General features: G+C 38.1%; 1 protein-coding gene across 1 annotated transcript in view; it reads right to left on the bottom strand.

Annotated features, from left to right (window-relative positions):
* PDE6A (phosphodiesterase 6A) overlaps positions 1–18955 on the bottom strand; it is a 114640-nt gene extending 95685 nt beyond the window's left edge. Inside the window, exons 1-4 of the mRNA XM_044659865.1 lie at positions 18482–18955; positions 8873–9025; positions 4178–4267; positions 3677–3817 (exon numbers count right to left, since the gene is read on the bottom strand). Of these exons, the coding sequence (XP_044515800.1) occupies positions 3677–3817; positions 4178–4267; positions 8873–9025; positions 18482–18955 (858 nt within the window). The remainder of the gene's footprint in view (positions 1–3676; positions 3818–4177; positions 4268–8872; positions 9026–18481) is intronic.
* Positions 18956–22878: the final 3923 nt, after the last annotated feature.

The raw sequence follows: 22878 nt of genomic DNA, 5'->3' as shown, positions 1-22878 counted from the left end.
TTTCTTTCTTTCTTTCTTTTTCTTCCTTCTTCCTTTCTCTTTCTTTCCTACCACAAAAGTACTGCTACAAATATTTTAGTTCATCTTCCCCCAGTTTTTTTTTTGTTCTTTTATCACCTTCATGTGTATCCATCAATAGGAAAAAGACCTCAAAAGGATCTATGGGATCATCTAGTCTAACAACTTCATAATTATGATTGAGGAACCTGAAGTCCAAAGGAATTAGGTGACTAGCCTTTTAGGTGACTTGTTGGTCACATGGGTGGGTAGGGGTAGAGCCTGGATTTTAATTCAGGTACTTCAACTCTTAAGCCAGTATTCATATGACCAATAGTGGCGAAAGGAATAAAGAATATTAATTTACGGATATCTTAATGGCTTTTTTTACATAATTCCCAATCTACTCTTTCAATTTATAGATGAATAATTTGAGACATGGAGAGGGAAAATGATTTGTCCAAAGCTAGACAGGTAATACAATGGATAGCCAAAATTTGAAGTCAAACCTTCTGATTCCAAATTCATTGTTTGTAGACTCGTAGAATTATAGATTTAGATCTGTAAAGGACCCTAGAGATTATATTTCTTCCTATAATATTAGCTCCTAACCCAGATGGCACCTTATACATAAGAAATGCTACATAAAAGAACCGAATTAAATTGAATGACCAAATCAAAGGAATACCTTGGAATATAGAAAAGTGAGTGATAGCTTATTGTGATAAGCAAAGGCTGGAATCCCATGATAATATATCATAAACCTAAAGCTTTCTTGAGTGGTCTTAGTTCAGGGACAATCTTGAATGCCTAGAAGCTGAGTTGCTAAGAGGTTGGCTTGACCCTATCATCTTTGTCTCATTCTCTACTAATCATAGTTGTTATTTTTTCGTTACTTATTATCTCCCTCAAAGAGCACGACAGATTTCCTTTCAGGTATTGATTCCTAGGTCTACATGACCTAAATGACTGTTCACTCTTTGGATAGCCAAAAGGGAGAGTTGATAAGGTATGATTTAAAATCCACAAACAAACAATTAAGTGTATATGTCAGTTCCACTAGTGTCTTCCTCTGATGCCTCATTAGGATTCCTCTCATTCAGTTTTCTAAGATCCTATGAGCTGGGGTAGCTGGGTAGCTCAATGGATTGAGAGTTAGGCCTAGAGACGGGAGGTCCTAGATTCAAATCTGGCCTCAGACACTTCCCAGCTGTGTGACCCTGGGCAAGTCACTTGACCCCCATTGCCCACCCTTAACACTCTTCCACCTAGGAGCCAATACACAGAAGTTAAGGGTTTAAAAAAAAAGATCCTATGAGCTACTAGAAACCAAAGTAAGTAATTTTTTTTTTCCTGCAGAGCTATAAAAGTCCAGTCTCTGTTTACATATAAATTGGATAGAATTCTTACCGTCATTTGTTGGCTTCCAACAGATTCTACCAGTCAGCATCCAGGATTCTGCTGCTATACTAATCTACCATGAGAAAAGACCACAAGGGAGGGTATACCAGCCAAATACCCAATTTCTTCCAGGGAATGTGTGATATAGGAGAAAGAGCAGTGGACTTGTACTTGGGAGAGACCAATTTAAATTCTGACCCTGACACATACTAGCTGTGTGACTATACCATAAGCAAATTCTTAACCTCTTTGAGACTCAATTTTCTCATCTGAAAATAGGATTATTAATACTTGCACTACATACCTCACAGGGTAGTTGTAGGGGTGATGTTTTATGTACCAAAAAGTGCTATAAATGTCACTCAGATGAGTGTTGATGTGATTTTTAACTTCCTCCCATGGAAAGAAAATCTAAGGGAAAAGTCTGACATATCCTGTGCCTCCACAGGGTTTAGCATCATAGGGCTCAGGTCTTAAAGGGACCTTGAGAACTCCCAAGTCCTCTCATTCTTTTCATTTTAAATATGAGGGAAATGATACCCAGAGAGGGACCATGATTTGACTAGGGTTAAAGAGATAATAATATCAGAGTTGAAATGTGAACCTGGATTCTCCGACTTCAAAGCCAGGACTCTAGACCCTACTACACTGGATATCCAAAGAAACTCTAGCAGTATAGAGACCCTTTCAAACCTTGGGAGAATGGCAGCTCAAGCGATTTTGCTTAGTAGTTTCCTCTATAGAGTAAACATTCTGCTAGCTGGAGCATTCTTTTTAAAGTCATTATAAACATGTATTCCCAAAGGGTTCAGTTGTTCCCTTCGGAGTTGACGCTATTCAAATATATTCTTGGGATGTTGTTCTTCCAGAAAAGAATTTTTTAAAAGCAAGATATTGTTTTTCAGGCTTAGGCCTAGGGTTAAATTCTGCAACCATAACTCTTTGGAATAGTGATAATAAATCTTCTTCATTCAGGCACTCACTAAGTCAACAGTGGCTTTTTTTCTGAAAGAACAGCATGAAGTCTGTTGTTGAACTTTACAAATCTTTGCTAATCCTGATTTACAATTCAGCTATGTTGGTCAGGTCAGTGCCAGAGAAACATCCTACTCTGCCATTGTCTGTGTGGTCTGATCAACTTAAATATAACTTGCGTTTTTAGTGGCGTTTGTTGAGCTGCGTGCTTGGATCCCATCCCTAAGTTCTCTGAAAGAATGAAACTTCCTGAAGCTTCTGAAACTCAGTATTATATGATTAAGTTTAGAAAGATCCTTGATAGGGAAGCAAATCTAATGGGCTGTTTAGGGCAATAGAAAGAATATCGGAAGTAGAGTCAGAGGTGCTAGATTTTGTTTTTTTCTACCTGTATGACCTTCAGAGAATCATTTAATTTCTCTGAGCTTTAATTTCTTCCTCAGAAAAATTCAGAAGCTTACACTAGGCAGCCTTTAAGGTCTCCTCCAAATTTAAGTCCTTCATTTTAAAATTGCCTTGAGAGAGCCAGACCAGAAGACAGAGAGAGTAAAGAGACCCAACCTTCCTGAAGAGGGAAAAGTGGACTGGTAAAAAAAAGTCAGGTATATGACTCAGTCCATTCAGCATTTTCCAAGAACTCAAAAAGCACTATTGTGCTTTCAACTCAAGAAATTCTCTGTTATTATAGAATATCATATTACACATATGATATTATATAATTCTTTCCTGTTAAAATATGTTTCCCTTCTGGTACTGTTTCTATCTCTAAATCTCTTCCTACCTTTTCCTATATCTCTTTGCCTCCTTCTTGGCTCTCTCTCTGTCTTCTCATTTCTTATTCTCTCTCTTTTGCCTGTTTTGTTTACTTTCTCTCCTATAGTTAGCCATAACCTAGAAGTAAATTCTCCATCATTTATTGTATTTATTCTTTATGATGTTGGGTTCTCTGTCCTTCACCATTTTGCTCTTCATTTTGCCTCTCCTCTCTCTTGCTACTGCTATTTTATTGGTGATAACAAAGGTGTGTGTTTACTTTTCATTCAACCCTAGTGAGCAGAATTATGTTTTGCTGCAATCTAGCCTTTGGCTCAGTAACTTGCTAGGTGTAGATTAGTGACTTTTTTGTGGGAAATAGATGCACCACACCCTTGCTGTAAAAAGATGACCAATGTATAAGGTGCACTGTATAACCCCAATTCTTCCACACTTTCCCTGAGGCATATCAGGTGAGTATGGGAAAATTTATTCCATCAAAACCAAACTTAACCTTGACTTAAATTGTTTGCCCCATAGATTGCCTAACCTTTTGCTTGGTCATGTCCAAGAGCCCCACAGAGTATCTATCACAGTTGAGAAAGGCACGGACTGTGTAAAGGGCTTTGTGGAACTGTCTCTCGATGTCTGTAAGTTCTTCAAACACTTTGCTCCCAGACCACAAGAGTATCTAAATGAAAACAAAGAAAAAGCATTTTAGGATTAGTTATGGTAGCAGCAGTTCCTCTAGCTCCAAAAAATTAATTTGGAGCCTTCTTAGCATGACTTTAATGCAGCAATATTAATATCCAGTCAGTCAGGCAGCATTGAATAAGCACCAACTATGTGCTTGGCACTGTATTAAGTGCTTGGGTATGCAAAGAAAAACAAAAGAAAATCCCTGTTCCTGAAGAGTTCACAGTTAAATGGAACAGATAATCTATATGGTCAAGGAGTCCAGGATTAGTGGGTTTCTTTCCCAATCTCTCCTATGTAAATGCTTTAAGAATCAAGCAAACTGGGTAGAGTTCCTTCAGGTCAGTTTTCTTACCTGGCCCCGGCGAGTTTCACAGTTGTGAAGGTAGCTCAGATGGAACACCTTCATGATCAGATTTGCAAAATTAAGATACTTCGTTAGAATCTAAAATACAAACAGAGTATAAGGAGGATGAGAAGGATAATGAACCCTTTGGGAGAGCAGAGATCATGGTGCTACTATGTACCTGAGTACTTGTTATCAGTATGGTAGGCTCATAAACCTCAAGTGGTATATACCTTTCCTTAGGTAGGATCACAGATTTAGAGCTAGCAGGGACCTTCACAGTTATCCAGTCCAAACTATTCATGTCCTGAATGAGGAAACCAAAGACCAGATAGGTGAAATAACTTTCCCATAGCTGCATAAGTAGCAAGTAGCAGAGGAGAATTCAAACCCTCTGGTTTTGAGTCCAGCAATGTTCAGTGTATCATGATGATTTTCATAGAATCTTAGATCCATAGAGAATCAAAGCTATAAGGAACCGATCATCCCATTCCTATTACTTTATAAATGGGAAAATAGACTCAGAGAGGAATAGTGACTTGTCTAAGGTTACATGAGATTTAGCCTCAAGGTCTATCTTTAGGACCATTTCCAGGACTCAGCTTCAATGTATAATTTAGGAGTCACTGAAAGCTAGAAGACATTGAGGATGGTTATGATGTAATTGAAAGATCACTTAAATTAGAATAAGAATGTCTGAATTCTACTTTTAAGTTTGCCACTCACCAGCTGTGTTAGTATGAATAAGTTACTTAATCTTTCCAGGCCTCAGTTTGAAAACCCATTCTATCTATGACTCAAAGTGATTTGATGGAAATATCTTGGTAAGCTATGAAGCATGTTTTAAGTGTGTTTTGACAATTTTAAATTTTTATTGTTATCAATATTTTTATATCATCTTCATTTCTGAGCACATCTATCTCCCTTTAATTCCATTAGTCCATCTCTTATGTGAAAACCAAAATGAATCTATTTTGTGAATAATCACCATTTTGAGACTTCTGGTTCATTTTCCTAAAAATCCCAATTTCAGGGAATTCTGCCTTTTTGCTTACCCCACTCCCTATTCAGAAAGTCCCAAATCTATCCTCCAATAGGAAATCAGATTACCTAAGCCTAAATTTTATTTATTGTTTTCTTTTCATGTATAAAAATCTATGGAAAAATCTGTACTTGAGGGTTTTGTGTCTGCCGAAAGGCTTTTGACCCAGGTTATTATGCATCCTTTGCTAATAAATGGCATTGTTTGTGCTTTGTTTCCTCAGTTATTATAAATCCACTTGTGACAGTTTTTGCCAAACTAGTCAGGAGTTTGAGAGGAGACTGGCTTCCAAGATGGCCTTTCAGAAGAACTACCCTAAAGTGTTTTGCTTGATTTTTCATCAAGGGATTTCTTCATGGAAGACTACCCTAAAGGTTGTAGAAGACCACCCCAGAGGTTAGACTCCCTGCCCAATCTCAAATTTTCCAAGCTAAGGCAGCTCACCCTGCTGGACAAGTTCCCATATTATTAGGAAAGCTTTCTTAAAGGAATTATAGGATCTGGTAATAGCATACCAAAAAGGAACTCTTTTTGGAAAAATTTTAATACNTATAGGATCTGGTAATAGCATACCAAAAAGGAACTCTTTTTGGAAAAATTTTAATACTCTGGGACCATTTCAAATGGGAATGACCAAAAATTATGATATTGAATTTGATCTAAAACTGCAAGAGATTCAGCTGGTAATTGTTTTGGCCACTTATTACAAATTGAAGAAATTAAAGGTTGCTATTGAAAATCCTCATTCACCTCAGATGCAACATTGGTTTTGCTGGGCTACTTTGATGGATGGTGCCCAGCACCCGCTAAGGGGCTTTCTGTTTATATCCTAGCTTGCCTCTTCTTCTCCAGCCTCTTCAGTCTAATACCACCCCGCCTATCACATTCACTTCTCTACTTTTCATTGCTAGGCAGGCTGCTATATAGGCTTGTTCTCTTCCTCTCTTGACTCCTTCATCTTATTCCTCTTCTACTCTTAATAAGAGATTTGATCTCCTTTGAACATGAGAGATCTGCTGCAGGTGTCTTTCTTCTCTGGGATAGGCTGTACCTGATCCAACTAACAAGGATATTCTAGTTATTTATAGGAAGTCACCAACTTTACAGTCCCTTTGACCTTCCACCAGGAAGAAAGACATTCCTAGATTTGGCAAATACTCTGGGGCTGTTACAACCCAATTTCGGGCCATATTTAGAGGTTATAACTCCACCTGGAGAGATGACTGATTTAATGGAGTCCTTACTCTCCCTAGGGAAAAGAGCTGCCACTGTTAAGGCTGCAAACAGATAAGCCCCAATCGCTGGATTATCTGTTTGCCCTATAGGTCTACCTAATTAACTGTTATAAGAGTCTCGTTGGAACCTTAATGTTCTAGCTAACTATGCCAGGCTACAGCAGGCTAGGGAGACATCTGGTATCCATTAAAGAGAAATATTTGCATTTTCAAACTCAGCTCTGGCTAAGTTACAGAAAAATAGGAGTTGGGGGTGACCTGGTCTCTTTGGAGGCAGGCTAGTTTGAAAAGACTGCATGGAAGCATGTGCTGTCCACCCTGAAAATTGGAGTAAGTTCTAAGAAACTCTCTAGAAAGAAAATGAAACCTCTAACCGTTTTTATGACAGGCTGTGTAATAATGCTACGTGGTATGTGGGATTAAACCCATTTGACCTATGAGATGCACAAATTATTGATGAACTTTTTCTAGTCAATCACAGCCAGAAATGCAAAAATATTTTCTTAAGAGCTGCCCTGCCATGAACAGGGCATTGGTGACCTTAAAAATGTGTTTTTGAGGGAAGAGATAAAAGAAAAATCTAAGCCAAAACCTTAGACCAGTGGTTCCCAAACTTTTTTGGCCTACCGACCCCTTTCCAGAAAAAAAATATTACTTAGCCCCCTGGAAATGATTTTTTTTATTTTAATAGCAATTAATAGGAAAGATAAATGCACCTGTGGCCATCGCTGCTCTTCTGGATTGCTGCAGCACCCACCAGGGGGCAGTAGCACCTACTTTGGAAATCACTGCAAGGCTCAGACTATCCTGGTCCATGGCTAAGTAGCTCCACCTCCCTTTCAAGCTGTATCAGGGAATCAGGAGCTGCACAAATGCTTTTAGTGTCAAAAAAAACAAAAACAAAAACAAAAAAAAAACTACCATTTTTCCAGAGAATGTTCAAAGAAGTAAAACTTAAGGAATAAAAATAGAGGAAGTTCTAGAAGAACCCAGGGAGGGTCTTCAGCAAGACAGCATGTGGGAAGGGGTGGGAACCTTAAATTCTGATAGGAATCTTTTTGTTTCCTAATCCTAATGTCCTTCCCCCAGTTATTGCAATTTATACCTCTCACTGCACTGGTAAACTCCATGTCTCCTTTAAAGTTAGTAATCTGATTTCTGGTTGCTTATTATATACTAGACTAGAGCTTCTAATTCAGTTTTGATGTGCAAACCCAATCCTGACTGTACAATACTTTCATTTGATCTTGGTTTCATGGTGCTGTAGGGCATCATATCCACCATAAAGACTGATAGATTGGTAGTGCTCCCTATTACTGAAAACAATTGTCTTAAACCTTATTGTAGCTTACCAAGGAGGAGCTTGTGCTATGATCAATCAATCTTGTTCCTACATTAATCAATTTGGAGAGGTTGTGATGAGCCTTCAGGAAATCCAACAGGTTATAGCAGGAACATAATTGCCTAAATCAAGTGACCTCAGGTGGAATCCCTCCTCCTGGTTCATCTGGATGCAGGGAAATGGCATATTGACAGCTATAGATAAATGGCCTCTCTTTGCTTTATGCTTCATTAATATTCTTAGACTCTGTATTAGTAGCTATGCAAAAAGATGCTTCCCACTGGGATTTTCTTGGTCTGTGATGCTTGTGACATTGATACTGGGTATATAAAAAATATTATAGATTAGGTTTATAGATAGTGATCCAAGAGGAATGGGAATACTACCCCACCAATGATCAAAGGGAGTAATTGTGAAAACCAAACTGACTCCGTTTTGTGAACAACCTCCATATTCTGACTTCTGTTTTGTTTTCTTGTAAGTCACAAGATTGCAGGGAATTCTACCTACTCACTCACCTTCTCCTAACTTGGAAAGTCCCAACTTGATTCTCCAATCAGTAATCAAATCACCTAATCCTACATCCTGTTCTTATTCTTATTTATTATTTTCTTTTAATGTGTAAAAACTGTGCAAACTCTATATTTGAGGTTTTTATGCATGCTGAAGGGTCTTTGACTCAGTTTATTATGCATGTGTTTGATAATAAATTACATAGCTTAGACTTTGTTTCCTCAGTTATTACAAAACTACTTATGACATGTGTAACAAAAAAGGGAAACATTTTTATCAAGACTAACCAATATTTTATCATATTTGATAATATGTACAATGTTATATGGCCATAGTCTCCCCACCCTCATGACCTCTATAAAGAAGAGAAGAGAGAAGGGCATTTTCTCACCTCTTTTCTGTAGCTATTTGTTTATTACAATTATTCTTTGATTTCATTTTGGTGTTGTTCATTCCATTTACATTATTGTAATTATTGGGTATATTATATTTCTAATTCTGCTTACATATGAGCCACTAATGCTAATATCAATGACAGGACTTATGGTTGCCTATTTATAAGATTTCCTTACCTCTTCGTCTCTCTTGGTAAAACATGATCCATCCACTTTGTTCACAGCCATAATTACAGATACAACATCTTTTCCATTCATTATTGGGGAAGCCAAAATGCTCTTGGTCTTGTATTCCGTGAGATCATCAACAAAGTCACAAAAGTGCTCATCCTAATAAACAAAGGAATAAATGCATGAGTCTGTCATTAGAGTCATTAAAAAAAAAGACAACCCAATTCATTTCTCTTGATCTATGGTAAATCATTTCTGTTTTCTTCATAACAAGAAAACAAAGGCAAAATAGGAATCACATATTACAGAACTTATAGACACAATGACTTTTAGAGTCCAAAGGGGCCACAGCAATCACCCAGTCCAACCTCTTCATTTTGTTGATGATGAAATTTAGACCCAGAGAAGGGAAGTTTCTCCTGGTCACACAGTCAATAAGTGACAGATCGGGGATCTGAACCCACATCATCACAGAGCTTTTTTCCCCCTAATCTATAACTAAAGAAAGTACTAAATTTCAGTTAGAGGTTAGTGAATTGAAAATATAATCTTTTTTTCCCATCAAAGTTCATAGACTCCCTGAATTCTTTTAATGGGCTCACTTAGGTATCTATGGATCCCAAATTCTTTAGATGATAATGACAGATGTGCTATTCTTAGCAGTTAGAAGTTAGGGATAATGTGAAGTGAGAAGTGAGTGACTTCCAGGAATGGAAGACAATGTTTCATGGAGATAAGAGATAGAACTGTGTGAAAAAGCAAGTAAGATAGTTTGGCTAGAGCATAGACTATATGCAGGCAAATAATTTGAAGAGTAAATTATCACCAGATTGTAGAGAACTTTTAATTCCAAACAGAATTTGTATTTTATCTTAGGTTTAAAGGGGAGCCACTGAATCTTCTTCAGAAGGAAAGCAGTGTGATCAGACTTGTTCTTTAAGACTACAAATTTAAAGAGTGTCTGAGTGGAGAGAAGGGAACAGGTGTGAGAAAGGCTGTGGAAATAAGATCAACAGGACTCAGCAACTGATTGGATATGGGAGGATAGGAAAGTAAAGATGTTGCAAACCTGAGTGACTAGAAAAATAATAGTAGTCTTTGACAGAAATATGGAAATCATACGAAGGGGAATTTGGGGGAGAAGAAAACAATTTCTATTTTAGATATTTTGTATTTGAGATGTCAATGCAACTTTTATTTTTTTAAATTATCTCAATAGATATTTTATTTTATTTTATTATTTTTATTTTGAATATTTTCCCATAGTTACATATTTCATGTTCTTTCCCTCTCCCCCCAAGTCCCACAACCCCCTTAGCCGACGCACAATTCCACTGGGTTTTACATGTATCATTGATCAAGACCTAATTTCATATTATTGATAGTTCAGTGCTACTTTTAGATGACGATTATAACAATCAATGTGCAATAGGAAATTACAATTTAGGAAAGAAATAGGGATGTAAATGCATATGTAGATGTGGGGATCAGCTATAAAAAGATAATAATTGGATTCGTGGAAAATGATGAGCTCTCTGAGAGAGAAGAGGAGGCCCAGGGTACAACTCCAAGATATACTCATGCAAAAGAGGGGCAAGATTTTGATCCAGCCATAGCACTGTTTGGTTTATACCCCAAAGAGATAATAAGGAAAAACTGTTGTACAAAAATATTTATAGCCGCGCTCTTTGTGGTGGTAAAAAATTGGAAAATGAGGGAATGTCCTTCAATTGGGGAATGACTGGACAACTTGTGGAATCTGTTTGTGATGAAATACTATTGTGCTCAAAGGAATAATAAACTGGAGGAATTCCATGTAAACTGGAAAGACCTCCAGGAATTGATGCAGAGCGAAAGGAGCAGATCCAGGAGAACATTGTACACAGAGACTGATACACTGTGGTACAATAGAAAATAATGGACTTCTCTACTAGCAGCAATGCAAGGATCCAAGGATGAGGGACTTATGAGAAAGAAAACTAGCAAAATTCAGAGGAAGAACTATGGGAGTAAAAACAGAAGAAAAACAACTGCTTAAACACATGGGCTGATGGGGATATTATTGGGGAGGTAGACGCTAAAGACGATAACTCTAGTCCAATTATCAATAAATGGAAATAGGTCTTAATCAATTATACATGTAAAACCCAGTGGAATTGTGCATTAGCTGCATTGGGAGGGTGGGAGGGTTTGGGGGAGAGGGAAAGAACATGAAATATGTAATAATGGGAAAATATACAAAATAAAATAAAAATTAATAATAAAAAGGGCAAGAGATGAATAATTATCCAGCAAAGGACACTAAGAAAGAGTGATCAGATAGGTAAGAAGAAAACCAAGATAATGCAGTCAAGAAAACCCAGGGAGGGTAGAGTGCCTACAAGGAGGGAGCAGTCAACAGTGAAAGCTAAAGAGAGATCAAGAAGGGTATGGACTGATAAAAATTTTTTCGATTTAGCAGTTAGGAGATCATTTGTAACCTTAGAAAAAAAGGTTTTAATTAGGTGGTGGGATTAAAAGTCACAATGCAAATGATTGAAACAGTGAGAAGTGACAGTGTAGCAAGGAAAGAGGATAATTTTTTCTAGGAGTTATAGAAAGAACATATTGATAAGCTTTGATAAGATAAGGAATTTTGTAAGGCTGCCCCAGAGGCTGGACAATGACTGAAGCAAGAAAGAAGTTTTGGTGTGAGGCTTGGAATTTTGAAAGGGGAGGGTCAAGAAGACTTCTGAGGCAGTTTAGTCTCTGACTTCTGTGGAAACTAGCCAACTCAGTGCGCTCTCTCTCTCTCTCTCTCTCTCTCTCTCTCTCTCTCTCTCTCTCTCTCTCTCTCTCTCTCTCGATATAGCTCTGCTTGTGACAGGAAAGAGAGAGAAACCCTAGAAATATCTTGAGGTTTTGTTCTTTCCTCACTGTGGAAAACCATCTGGAAGAAGACTGGTACATACCTGCTGCTGTGGGAACTTTTGTGTAAAAGGAGAAGACCAGAAGACCTGCATGTCTGGACTCTGAGTTTTATCTCAGAGCCACACCCTGCTCAGTGAGACTCTGAAACATTTTGGCTCACTGATTTTGCCTACTTAGAGACACTTTTAATATAAATAATTTACTTTTATATAAGGATTATAGATAGCTTAGTCAGATAGCATTTTTACGGGGTTTTAGTTATTGATAAGGAGTTTTGAGAGTAGCTTGAGTGAATTCTCAAGATTTGAAGAAATTCACCATGAGGTGAAAGAGGATTGAGTGGAGAATCTAGCTTCCCTTAGAGTTAAGGCATCCTGCTATTACAAATCCTTATTCCTTATTATATAACATAAATAAATAGATTATATATATATATATATATATTAGTCTCCAAATAATTTGTATACTGACTCAGTGAAGAAGTTCAATCTTGGGCTTTCAAGGAGGAGAGCTGAAAATACTTTGTGATCATCCAGCAAAGTATATTACCACAGTATCCTCCTTATTAACATCATTTATTATCTTAATATTACAGGGTTTGCTAGTGAAAGGGAGAAGAGATAAAGAATGATAAGGTTGAGGGGATGGGAAAGTCTAGTGAGGATTTTTGAAGGATGGAGGAGATCTGAGCATATATGTAGCTATAGGGGGGAAAGTCAATGGTTAGGGACTAAGATTATGAAGAAAGAAGGAACTATCTAAAGGACAAACTACCAGAAAAGACTAGTAGGGAATCAAGGTCACAAGTACAATAGTTGTCTTTGGTTAGGGAAAGGATACCTGAATTTATATATAAATAAAAGATTTATTTCAATTCACTTAAACTGAACAAATATTTGTTGAGTACCTATGTGAAATGATTTGCCCACGGTCAAACAAGCTTACTGATGGAGATCATTTTCAGGACCATTTGAAGAGCTCACCCACTAATAAGACTTCCAGTTGTTGTGAATTGGAAGAGCTTAATATCAGTATAGTTGAAAAAACACCTGGCTTTGAATTCCAAGCTCTGCCTCCACAACCTTGAAAAATAATAATGAGGATGATGATGATAACTAACATGTATATATAGGGCTTGCTGTGTGCCAGGCACCGTGCTACACACTTCACAAATACTATCTTATTTGATCCTCACAATAAACCTGGGAGGGTGCTATTATCATCCTCATTTTACAGCTGAGGAAATTGAGGCAAAGAGAGGTTAAGTGACTAGCCCAGGCTCACACTGTTAATAAGTGTCTGGGGTCACATTTGAACTCAGCTCCTTCTGACTCCAGATTAAGTGCTCTCTCCACTGTCCTTCCTGGCTGCCCCAATGAATGTCATTTCTTTCTCTATGTTCTAGTTTCTTCTTTTGTCAAACTTGATCGCTTACCTCTAAGGTCCTTTTCAGCTTTTGATCTTATGGTTCCCCTAATGACATATTATTATGATTAAGGTAAGGCACAGTGCTAGCACTGGAAATACAAAGATGAAACAACCTGATTGATCCCAGTCCCAAGAGACTTACAGTCTCAGAGAGAGATAAGACTACTCAAATAATTGTAGCATAAATTAGAATTGTTTAAGTGTAAAGGAGCTATCCACAGTGATGCTATGAGAAATGTTATAAGGGACAGATCATTTCTACTTGGGATCCCAGAGCTATCAAAGAATCAAAGGGTTCAGTTACATGAGCATTCAGCATTAGTGTTGATAATGTGGTTTCAAGTTAGTTGAAGGGTAAAGAAATTAGGGTAAGCTTCTTCTGCTATAATTAAACTAGGAGCTGAGGATTTAGCTAATATCTTCTTAGGTTATTAATCAATAAACATGTGATATGGTATCTTCAAAGTGGTAGTGACACATTCATAAAGGTAAGTCCGGTTCACGTGCTCAAAATACATCTCACATATCTAATTTTGGCTTCAAATTTCTCATATTTGCATCTAACATATTATGTGTTTATTATTGTTTCATGAAATCCACTACAGGATATCAGAGCAACAAGAGATATTAGAGAATAAGTAACCGATTTCCTTTATTTTATAGAAAAGCAAACTGAAGCATGAGTGGGAAAGTTTCTGAACTGCAGACACTTAGTGATCTCATGACAAATAGCCTATAAGCGCCCATCTTTTCCTGCTGATCCTCTGCCTTTTTCCTATCACATCTATCTTTATGAATGTGTCACTACCACTTTGAGGATATTATATCACATGCTTATTGATTAATGTCCTAGAAAGTTCTTTCTTATATTGAATGAAAATCTCTCTGTGTAACAGTTTGGAAATAGGTCTTGATCAATGACACATGTTAAAACCAGTGGAAATACACATCAGCCAAGGGGGTGAGGGGAGAGCTTGGGGAGGGGGGGTGAAGGGGAAAGTAAGAGCATGAATTATGTAACCATGTTAACTTTTCTAAAAAATAAATATTAATAAATGTTTTTTAAAAATCTCTCTGCGCGGTGTCCACTCTCATAATTTTTCTATCTGGATTCCCACAGAATGATTTAAATTTTTCTTCTGTGTAACAGGCCTTCCCACAGAACAACACTCTGGTCCCAGAGGCAAAACCAGGAAGAATAGACAGAAAGTGCAAAAAGGTAAGTTTAGACTTGCCAGAAGAAAACTTACTGACAATTAGAGCTGCTGAAAAGTAGAATGGCCTGTGCTAGGAAGTGACCTCTTTGTAAATCTTCAAACAGAGGCTTTCAAAACCATTTGTTAAGAATGAGTTAGATTAGATGGCTGCTAATGTCCCTTCCAGCTGTCATATTCTTTTCAGTCTGCAATTCTGCAATTGGGTGAAGACAGTGAGCCTAATCTGGCCCTGTCTCTTCATCTCCAGCCTAAACGCTCCTAGTTTTTCCAACCAAGCATCAGGAATCCCATCCTCATTTTAGTCATCTTTTTATGACTATGCACACCAAGCTGCTAATTGTCCTTTTAAAATATGTAGCCAAGACCCGGATATCAAGAGGGATTTGACCAGGGCCAAGGATAGTAGCATCGCTTCCTGCACCCTGCAAAGTAGGATTCTATTAACACAGTCTATTTATATTAGCTTTTTTCTCTTACATTACACTATTGACCTATGGAAAATTTTCAGTCACACAAACTATGTTTTTCATATGAGCTAGTTTCTATTTTTTTTAAACCTTTACCTTCTGTCCTAGAATCATACTAAGTATTGGTTCTAATTCAGAAGAGCAGTAAAGGCTGGCAATTGGAGTTAAGTGACTTGTCCAGGATCACATGCTAGGAAATGTCTGAGACAGATTTGAACCCAAGATTTACTGTCTAAAGGCCAGGCTCTTCTGGTGGAGTTGTGAACTGATCCAACCATTCTGGATGGCAATTTGGAACTATACTTAAAGGGCTTTAAAAGACTAGCTGCTTTTTGATCCAGCCATAGCACTGCTTGGATTATACCCCAAAGAGATAATAAGGAAAAACAGTTGTACAAAAATATTTATAGCCACACTCTTTGTGGTGGCAAAGAATTGGAAAATGAGAGAATGTCCTTCAATTGGGGAATGGCTGAACAAATTGTGGTATCTGTTGGCGATGGAATACTATTGTGCTCCAAGGAATAATAAACTGGAGGAATTCCATGTGAACTGGAAAGACCTCCAGGAATTGATGCAGAGTAAAAGGAGCAGATCCAGGAGAACATTGTACACAGACTGATACACTGTGGCACAATTGAACATAATGGACTTCTCTACTAGCAGCAATGCAAGGATCCAGAGCAAGGCTGAGGGACTTATGAGAAAGAAAACTAGCAAAATTCAGAGGAAGAACTGTGGGAGGAGAAACACAGAAGAAAAACAACAGCTTGAACACATGGGCTGATGGGGATATTATTGGGGAGGTAGACATTAAAGATGATAACTCTAGTCCCACTATCAATAAATGGAATTAATTAATTAATGATACATGTAAAACCCAGTGGAATTGTGAGTTGGCTACAGAGAGGTGGGGAGGTTTGGGGGAGAGGGAAAGAACATGAAATATGTAACTATGGGAAAATATTAAAAATTAAAATTAAGAAATTTTAAAAAATAAAGGCCAGGCTTTCAATCCAGTGAGCCACCACTTAGCTGCCCCCAAAGACTTCATTAAAATTGATCAATAATTAAGAAAAAAGAAATAGATCCCTGCTGCCAGTATATATTGACTTAGAAAATCTCATTAACATTATATTGCATTCCATTTTTATTTATTTTGTTATATATTCCCAGTGAGATTTTAATCTGTTTTGGCTTCACTAGGGAGTTTTGTCCAGCATATGGCCTTACTTTGGGGCACTCAATAAAGTAATAACAAAATTCATTTGTAGAAATAAAAGATATAATCTCTAAAATTAGATTTTACTCTTTTTATGAACTAGCTATATGACCACTGACATTTGTGAATTTCAATTTCTTCACCTTTAAAATGAGAACAATTAGTACTACCAGCTTTCTGTATGATATGGGGAAATCGCTTTCCTCTCTCTGGGCCTCAACTTCCTTTTCTATAAAATACGAGACTGGACTAAAAAATTCTAAAGGTTCTTTCCAATTCTCATATCCTTATTGTCCTATGATTCTATGTAAATGATTTTTATCAATATAATGCCAACAAAAACTGATTTATAAGCCTCTCCTTTATGTAACTCAAAACTAGTTTCCTCATTTTTTTGCCCTGGATATGCCAAGGAGAGAAAGAAAAGGTTATATTAACAGACTAATGAAAAACATTGTCCTTCTTTGGTAGACAGTGCCAGGACCACTGAAAATCAGTGTCAACAATGCAATATTAATGGAAAGTATAAGAAATCTAGCCCAACAAGGAGATTGCCCAATGGCATGAGGAAAGCCATATTTGGGAAACTAATGACTTCTCTTATAGGCAGCAATTTCAACTTTACTTACTCAACTTCCCTCTTCCCTAATACCAGTTCCCAGGCTGCAAAAATCTCTTTGAAACCATGCAAACAGCTTCCCTTCTTCCTTCCTTCCTTCCCTTCTTCCTTCCCTCCTTTCTTTCTTCCTTCCTTCCTTCTCTCTGTGTCTGTTGTCTCTCTCTCTGTGTCTCTCTCTCTTTCTCTCCAGTTTTCTCTCTCTATCCCCGCCCTTCCATCTTAGAACCAATTTTGTATATTGGTTCAGAAGAGCAATAAGGGCTAAGCAATGGAAGTTAAGTTATTTGCCCAGGGTCACATACTTAGGAAGTGCCTTAAGCCAGATTTAAACTCAGGACTCCAGTCTTGGCTGCTGTCTCCTTCAGGTTCCTTTCAAAGTCAGCACCTCTTTCACCAAAACCTTCATAATGGGAATGTCACATATACTACTAGCTCTCTATTTTGAAGCTCCAGGGCAGTGATGGGCAAACTTTTTAAAGAAGGGGCCAAAGGAAAGGAAACACTCATCTGTCAGCCTGTTTCTAAGGCAACTCTTTCGAAGTTTCATTGTATTGTATCCTACTCGTTGTATTCGTCAGATTAGGAATAATGTCCAGTGCCCAGATAGAACATTTCAGGGGGTAGCATCTGGCCCAGGCAGTGCAATAGTTTGCCCATCACTGCCCTAGGGGAAATGCCTAAACTTGAGGACATAGAAACAGGATATTAGAGCTTGAAAGGATTATAAAGTTAGTATCACTTAGAACAATGACTCATTTCACAGAGAAGGAAATCAAAATCCAGAGAATGCCAATAATTTGCTCAAGGTCACACTGGTAGTAAGCAGAAGAGCTGGGCTTCAAACCCAGGCCTTCTCACTCCAAATCCAATTCTTTTTTATTCTCAAGGCAATAAAAACAGATAATAGGGAAGGCAGAATTTTACATTTTAAGTTTTGAAATTTCTGATGACAGCAAAGAGTTAAACACAGTCATCTAATCCAATAAGCATCATATATCTGAAGAATTTGTATATTGGAGGAATAGGAAATAGCCACGTATTCTCATAATCCTAGCCCTACTGGTTCCGTAAATGTTCACTATATCTTTTTGTCATAAGAAATGAGAAACAAGTTAATTTTTTTAAATGGAAAGAAATACATGAATTTATGAAGAGTGAAACAAGCAGAACAAAGAGAACATTATATACAACAACAGAAATATTGTCTGAAGAATGGACTCATGCATTTTCCCCTCTAGAGAAAGAACTCATTAAAAAGAAATAAGCAAGACATAGTTTCACATATACATATATCTTTTTGTTAAATGATGCCTTCTCTAATGGGGGAAGGGAAGGAGAGAGGGAATCAGCAAAAAAATTAATTTAAATCTAATATATATGTCATATATAATATATTGCATATGTTATTTGTGATACACACGTACACACACACACACACATATTTGCCTCACTTCCTAGATCACATTTGCACGAAGTCAGGGCTTCTACAAACATTTTTGTGCCATGCACCACTTTGGCAGTATAGCAACTATAACCCATCCAACAGACCTTTTGAAAAAAAGAGTACCCCAATCTCCTGAAACAGCTGCCACACCATGGAATCACTCTTTATAGAGAGAGTTAACTGGATGGCCCACTCCTGGTTAAGAACTCCCTTTTTTGCTTCACAAAGGAATAAGAACTGTCCCATTCTCACTCCACCCCCATCCCCATAGACCCAGGAGTCCCCTGGACAAATGGGGCATTAAATACCTCTTCTGTATTGGGGACGTTCACAATTTTTTTTGCATGTGCAGTGTGGCCCACCACACCCATATCCAGGGGGAAGACGATCTCTGAGTCAGGCATCACCAAGCAGTCCTCCAAGACTGCATCTTTATGGACATTGAAGAGCCTGGTGGCAAGCTCTGCAATGCCATTCCGGGCCCGGTACATGAACAGACTCATTCGGTCTGCCTGAAGGAGAAAACACAACTTCTTCATGACGTTGAACATACATTTCTCAGCTTGCAGGTTCTCCTGGAAATCTCGGAGGAGGTCGAAAACAATTTCACTCTCTTCCACACTGGTCAAGGAGTGGAAGTGGCTAAAATCAACAGCTGCTTCCTTGGCACCCAGTAGCTCAGAGATGACTTTGGCCCTGAACTGGTGGTTGTAGTAGTGTTTAGCAAAGCTAACGTTAGCATCCAGGAACTTTTCCACTTCTGCGGCTGTCACTTCTCCCATCCTTGAGGTTAGCAGCCTACAGTGTGATGGAGAGGCCGATGCTCACTTTCAAAGAATAGTCTGAGACAAAATTGATCAATAGGAACTAAGTGGTTTCCTTTCTGATGAGCTTTAGCTCTGATTCTGCCAGGGTCTGGTCTCAGTTATAAGTCCCCTTGAAGCAGGGATTTAGGGCAGGAAACTGGAAGAGGGCACAGATTAGGGTATTAACTCCTCCCAGGTATTTCATGGGATTATATGTCTCAGTAAAGGTACACTCAAAGCCATTTAATCATATTCCATTTGGAAAACCAGACAGCATTAGATGTTGCCAGAGACTCAGATAGTTGCTGAGAACACCCTTGTTGACACTGATTTAACAACAATGTTATCCCCATACTCTCTGATCAAAGATCTCTTGAAAGATTTCCCCCTGGAAATCCCCTAATTGTCCTCTATAAGATCTATGTGTTTCAAATGGTTAGGTTATAGTAAACTACTCCTGGATATTGCATATACTTTCAGACTGGCTGTGTGTTGGTCAGTTTTCCTGAATTTCTTCTTTCCCCTTTAAAAAAAATTCTTTGTTGCAAGGGATGGCTCACTGGATAAGAGAGGGAAGGATTATATTCAGAAGTGACATTGGGATAAAAACAAAAAAAGATGTTAAAATTCTGAGATCCTACCTGGTTACAAGGGCATATATTGAATATAGAATTGTGTTCTGTTTGGGGCATTACAATTTAGGAGGATGTTAATAAGCTGGAAGGCATCCAGTGAAGGACAACAAAGATGGTACAGGGTTGTTCATGCCATACAAATCTCAACTGAAGAAAGCAGAGATATTTAGCCTAGAAAAGAAAAGTCTTATGGGGAAGCATGATAGCTTAGCTTCAAGTATTTGAAGTCTTCTCATACCATGCCAATTAAGAAAAGATTCAATTGAGGCAGCTGGGTAGCACAGTGCATAAAGAGTCAGACCTGGAGTTGGGAGGACCAGGATTCAAATCTGGTCTCAGACTCCATCTAGTTGAGTGACTCTGGGCAAGTCACCGAACCCCCATTGCCTAGCCCTTACTGCTCTTTTATCTTGAATTGATACTTAGTATATGGACATTTACGATGCAAAGGTTGTGTACATTTTAGAGAGAATTCATTTTCATATATGAATGGGAGTTTATGACCATTGAGCCCTTTACAATCCAGAGATTTGGGGACCTTTGATCCTGAGCCTTATAAAGGGCAAATGATTTGCCTAGGGACCAGGGATGGGAGGTAGGGTCTCTGTTAGAAGAGTGAACTAATGCCAAAGTATCAAGAGCATTTGAAGAGTCAGTGAAGAGATAACATTTAGGTTCAGGCAAAAGTTTCCAAGATTGGGAGCATGAAGTGGGTCCAAATAGTTCAAGATAATTTGCCATCCGTTCTTTTAAAAAAAATAATAACTTTTACTTTCTGTCCTAGTAACACCTCTAAAAAGGGCAAGGGCCAGGCAAATGGGGTTAAATGACTTGCCCAGGGCCACACAGCTAGGAAGTGTCTGAGGCCAAATTTGAACCTAGGTCCTTTTGACTCCAGTCCTGGTGCTCTATCTCCGTGCCACCTAGATGTCCTGCCATCCATTCATTTTTGTAGACTAGAGCTTCTTGTTATGCCAAACCTCTTCTTCCTGAAGGAGCTTTCAGCTGGACAGCACCCAGGTCTTCATTAGTATTAATGTGATGTGGTGAGATGGTACTTGATTTTGGAGTCAGAAAGTCCTTGATTCAAATATCTCAGACATTTTTTAGCTATGTGACCTTGGGTCACTTAACTGTTCTAGGTCTTGGTTTCTTCATCCATAAGATGAGGGGATTTGATGAATGCTAACATTTTCTTCCAGCTTTAAAGCTATAATATTGGGAGGAAGTGAAGATCTTTAAACCCAGCTAACATTCTCCTTTCCTCTCTTTTGCACATAGACTCAGCCCTCTCCACTTCTCTTCCCTATATATAAAGAACACAACATACAATAAAGCTTTATTGTACAAAGACTGACATGGGTGCAGGGACGAGAGAAAACATTTGCTAAGTGTTGTAGCTAATTCCATGATAGGAAATTTTCTTTGTAATAGGGAACCATTCTTAGTACAATTCTTTGCAGTCAGTGCTTTCTGCCTTTATTCATATTTCTGCTCAGGGATTGATGATGATCATCACCTTCATTACATAGGTATACCCTAGAAATATTATGGGTTCAGTTCTAGATCACCTCAATAAAGAGAATATCCCAATAAATTGAGTCAAACAAGCTTTTTGGTCTCAGTGCTTTAAAAAGTTGTGTTTACACTATGTTGTAGTATATTAAGCATTCAATAGTATTATTTCTTTCTCTATATATACATATATTACACACACACACACACACACACACACACACACACACAAATTTAAAATACTTTAGTGCTAAAAATAAATTCCAGCCATCATCTTAATCTTCAGCAAGTTGGAATCTTTTTGCTAGTGGAGTGCCTTGCCTTGATGTTGATGACTGTGGCTGATCTGGGTGGTGGCTGCTGAATGTTGGGGCAGCTGTGGCGATTTCTTAAAATAAGACAGCAATGAAGTTTGCTGAATCAATTGACTCTTCATTTCACTTGAACCCTTAAAGGTCATTCTAAGGTTATTAATTGGCCTAATTTCAGTCTTTTGCCTCAGGGGAAAGGAGCTCCAAAGAGAGGGAGAGTGACTGCAGAATGGCTGGTTGGTGGAGCAGTCAGAACATGTACAACATTTATCAAATTTATGGGCACGATCTGTGGTTCCCCAAAACAATTACAATAGTAGCATCAAAGATCACTTAAGCAAATATAATAATAATGAAAAAGTTTGAAATATTGTGAGAATTATCAAAACCATAAGATTTATATGATCCACAAAGACATGCTGTCAGAAAATTGGTAGACTTGCTCAACATGGGGTTGCCACAAACTTTCAATCTGTAAAAAACACAATATCTACAAAATGCAATAAAGTGAAGTACAATAAAACAAAGTATGCCGGTAAACAGGATTTATGACCATAAAAGTTCCCAATTATAAAACACTTGAGAATTTACCAAGTAGTTTGCATACATTATTTCATTCAATGACCCTATGAGTAATCAGGTCAGAGATCATTGGATCCAGTTTATAGAGGAGATGGTAGAGGAAATTAGACCATTTGGACTATTCACCTGTACAAAGTCACAGAGCTACTAAGGAGTAGAGTCAGGACCACAAACCTAAGTGTTCACATTCTAAATGCTCTGTTTTTCCCACAAATAGGAGCTTGGGATCACAGTTTTACGACTGCAAAGGATGTTAGAGGGCATCTAGTCTGACACCTCCTCCACATTAAAAATGAGGAAACTGAGATCCAAAGAAGCCAAAATATTTTGGTTATTTCCAAATAACCAAATAGGATCATTGCTAAAATAGGAGGTAGAGTCAGAATTTGAACCTATACTATATGTCCTTGACTAAGGCTTAAAATAGGTTAAAAGTTTTTTTGGGGGGGAGGGCAGCTGGGTGGCTCAGTGGATTGAGAGCCAGGCCTAGAGACGGGAGCTCCTAGGTTCAAATCTGACCTCAGACACTTCCCAGCTGTGTGACCCTGGTCAAGTCACTTGACCCCCATTGCCTACCCTTACCACTCTTCTGCCTTGGAGCCAATGCACAGTATTGACTCCAAGATGGAAGGTAAGGGTTAAAAAAAAGGTTTTTTAAAAAGCTAATAAATTTATTGTGGGTAGGGAAGCACAGTGCTGCTCAGTTTATGGAAGAACTTTTTCCCAAATTTTGGAATTTTCCAGCAATGGAATTCTTCGTTAGGTAGATAGATAAAAGGGCCAGCTAGGTGGCATAGTGGCTAGAGTGTTGAGCCTAGAATCAGGAAGACTTGTCTTGCTGAATTCAAATCTGGCC

This window comes from Gracilinanus agilis, chromosome 2, assembly GCF_016433145.1.
Source record: "Gracilinanus agilis isolate LMUSP501 chromosome 2, AgileGrace, whole genome shotgun sequence".
In the NCBI taxonomy this organism is placed as follows: Eukaryota; Metazoa; Chordata; class Mammalia; order Didelphimorphia; family Didelphidae; genus Gracilinanus; species Gracilinanus agilis.
The sequence above is the reverse complement of the archived record's forward strand: the minus strand, read 5'-3'. Positions and strand labels throughout refer to the sequence as shown.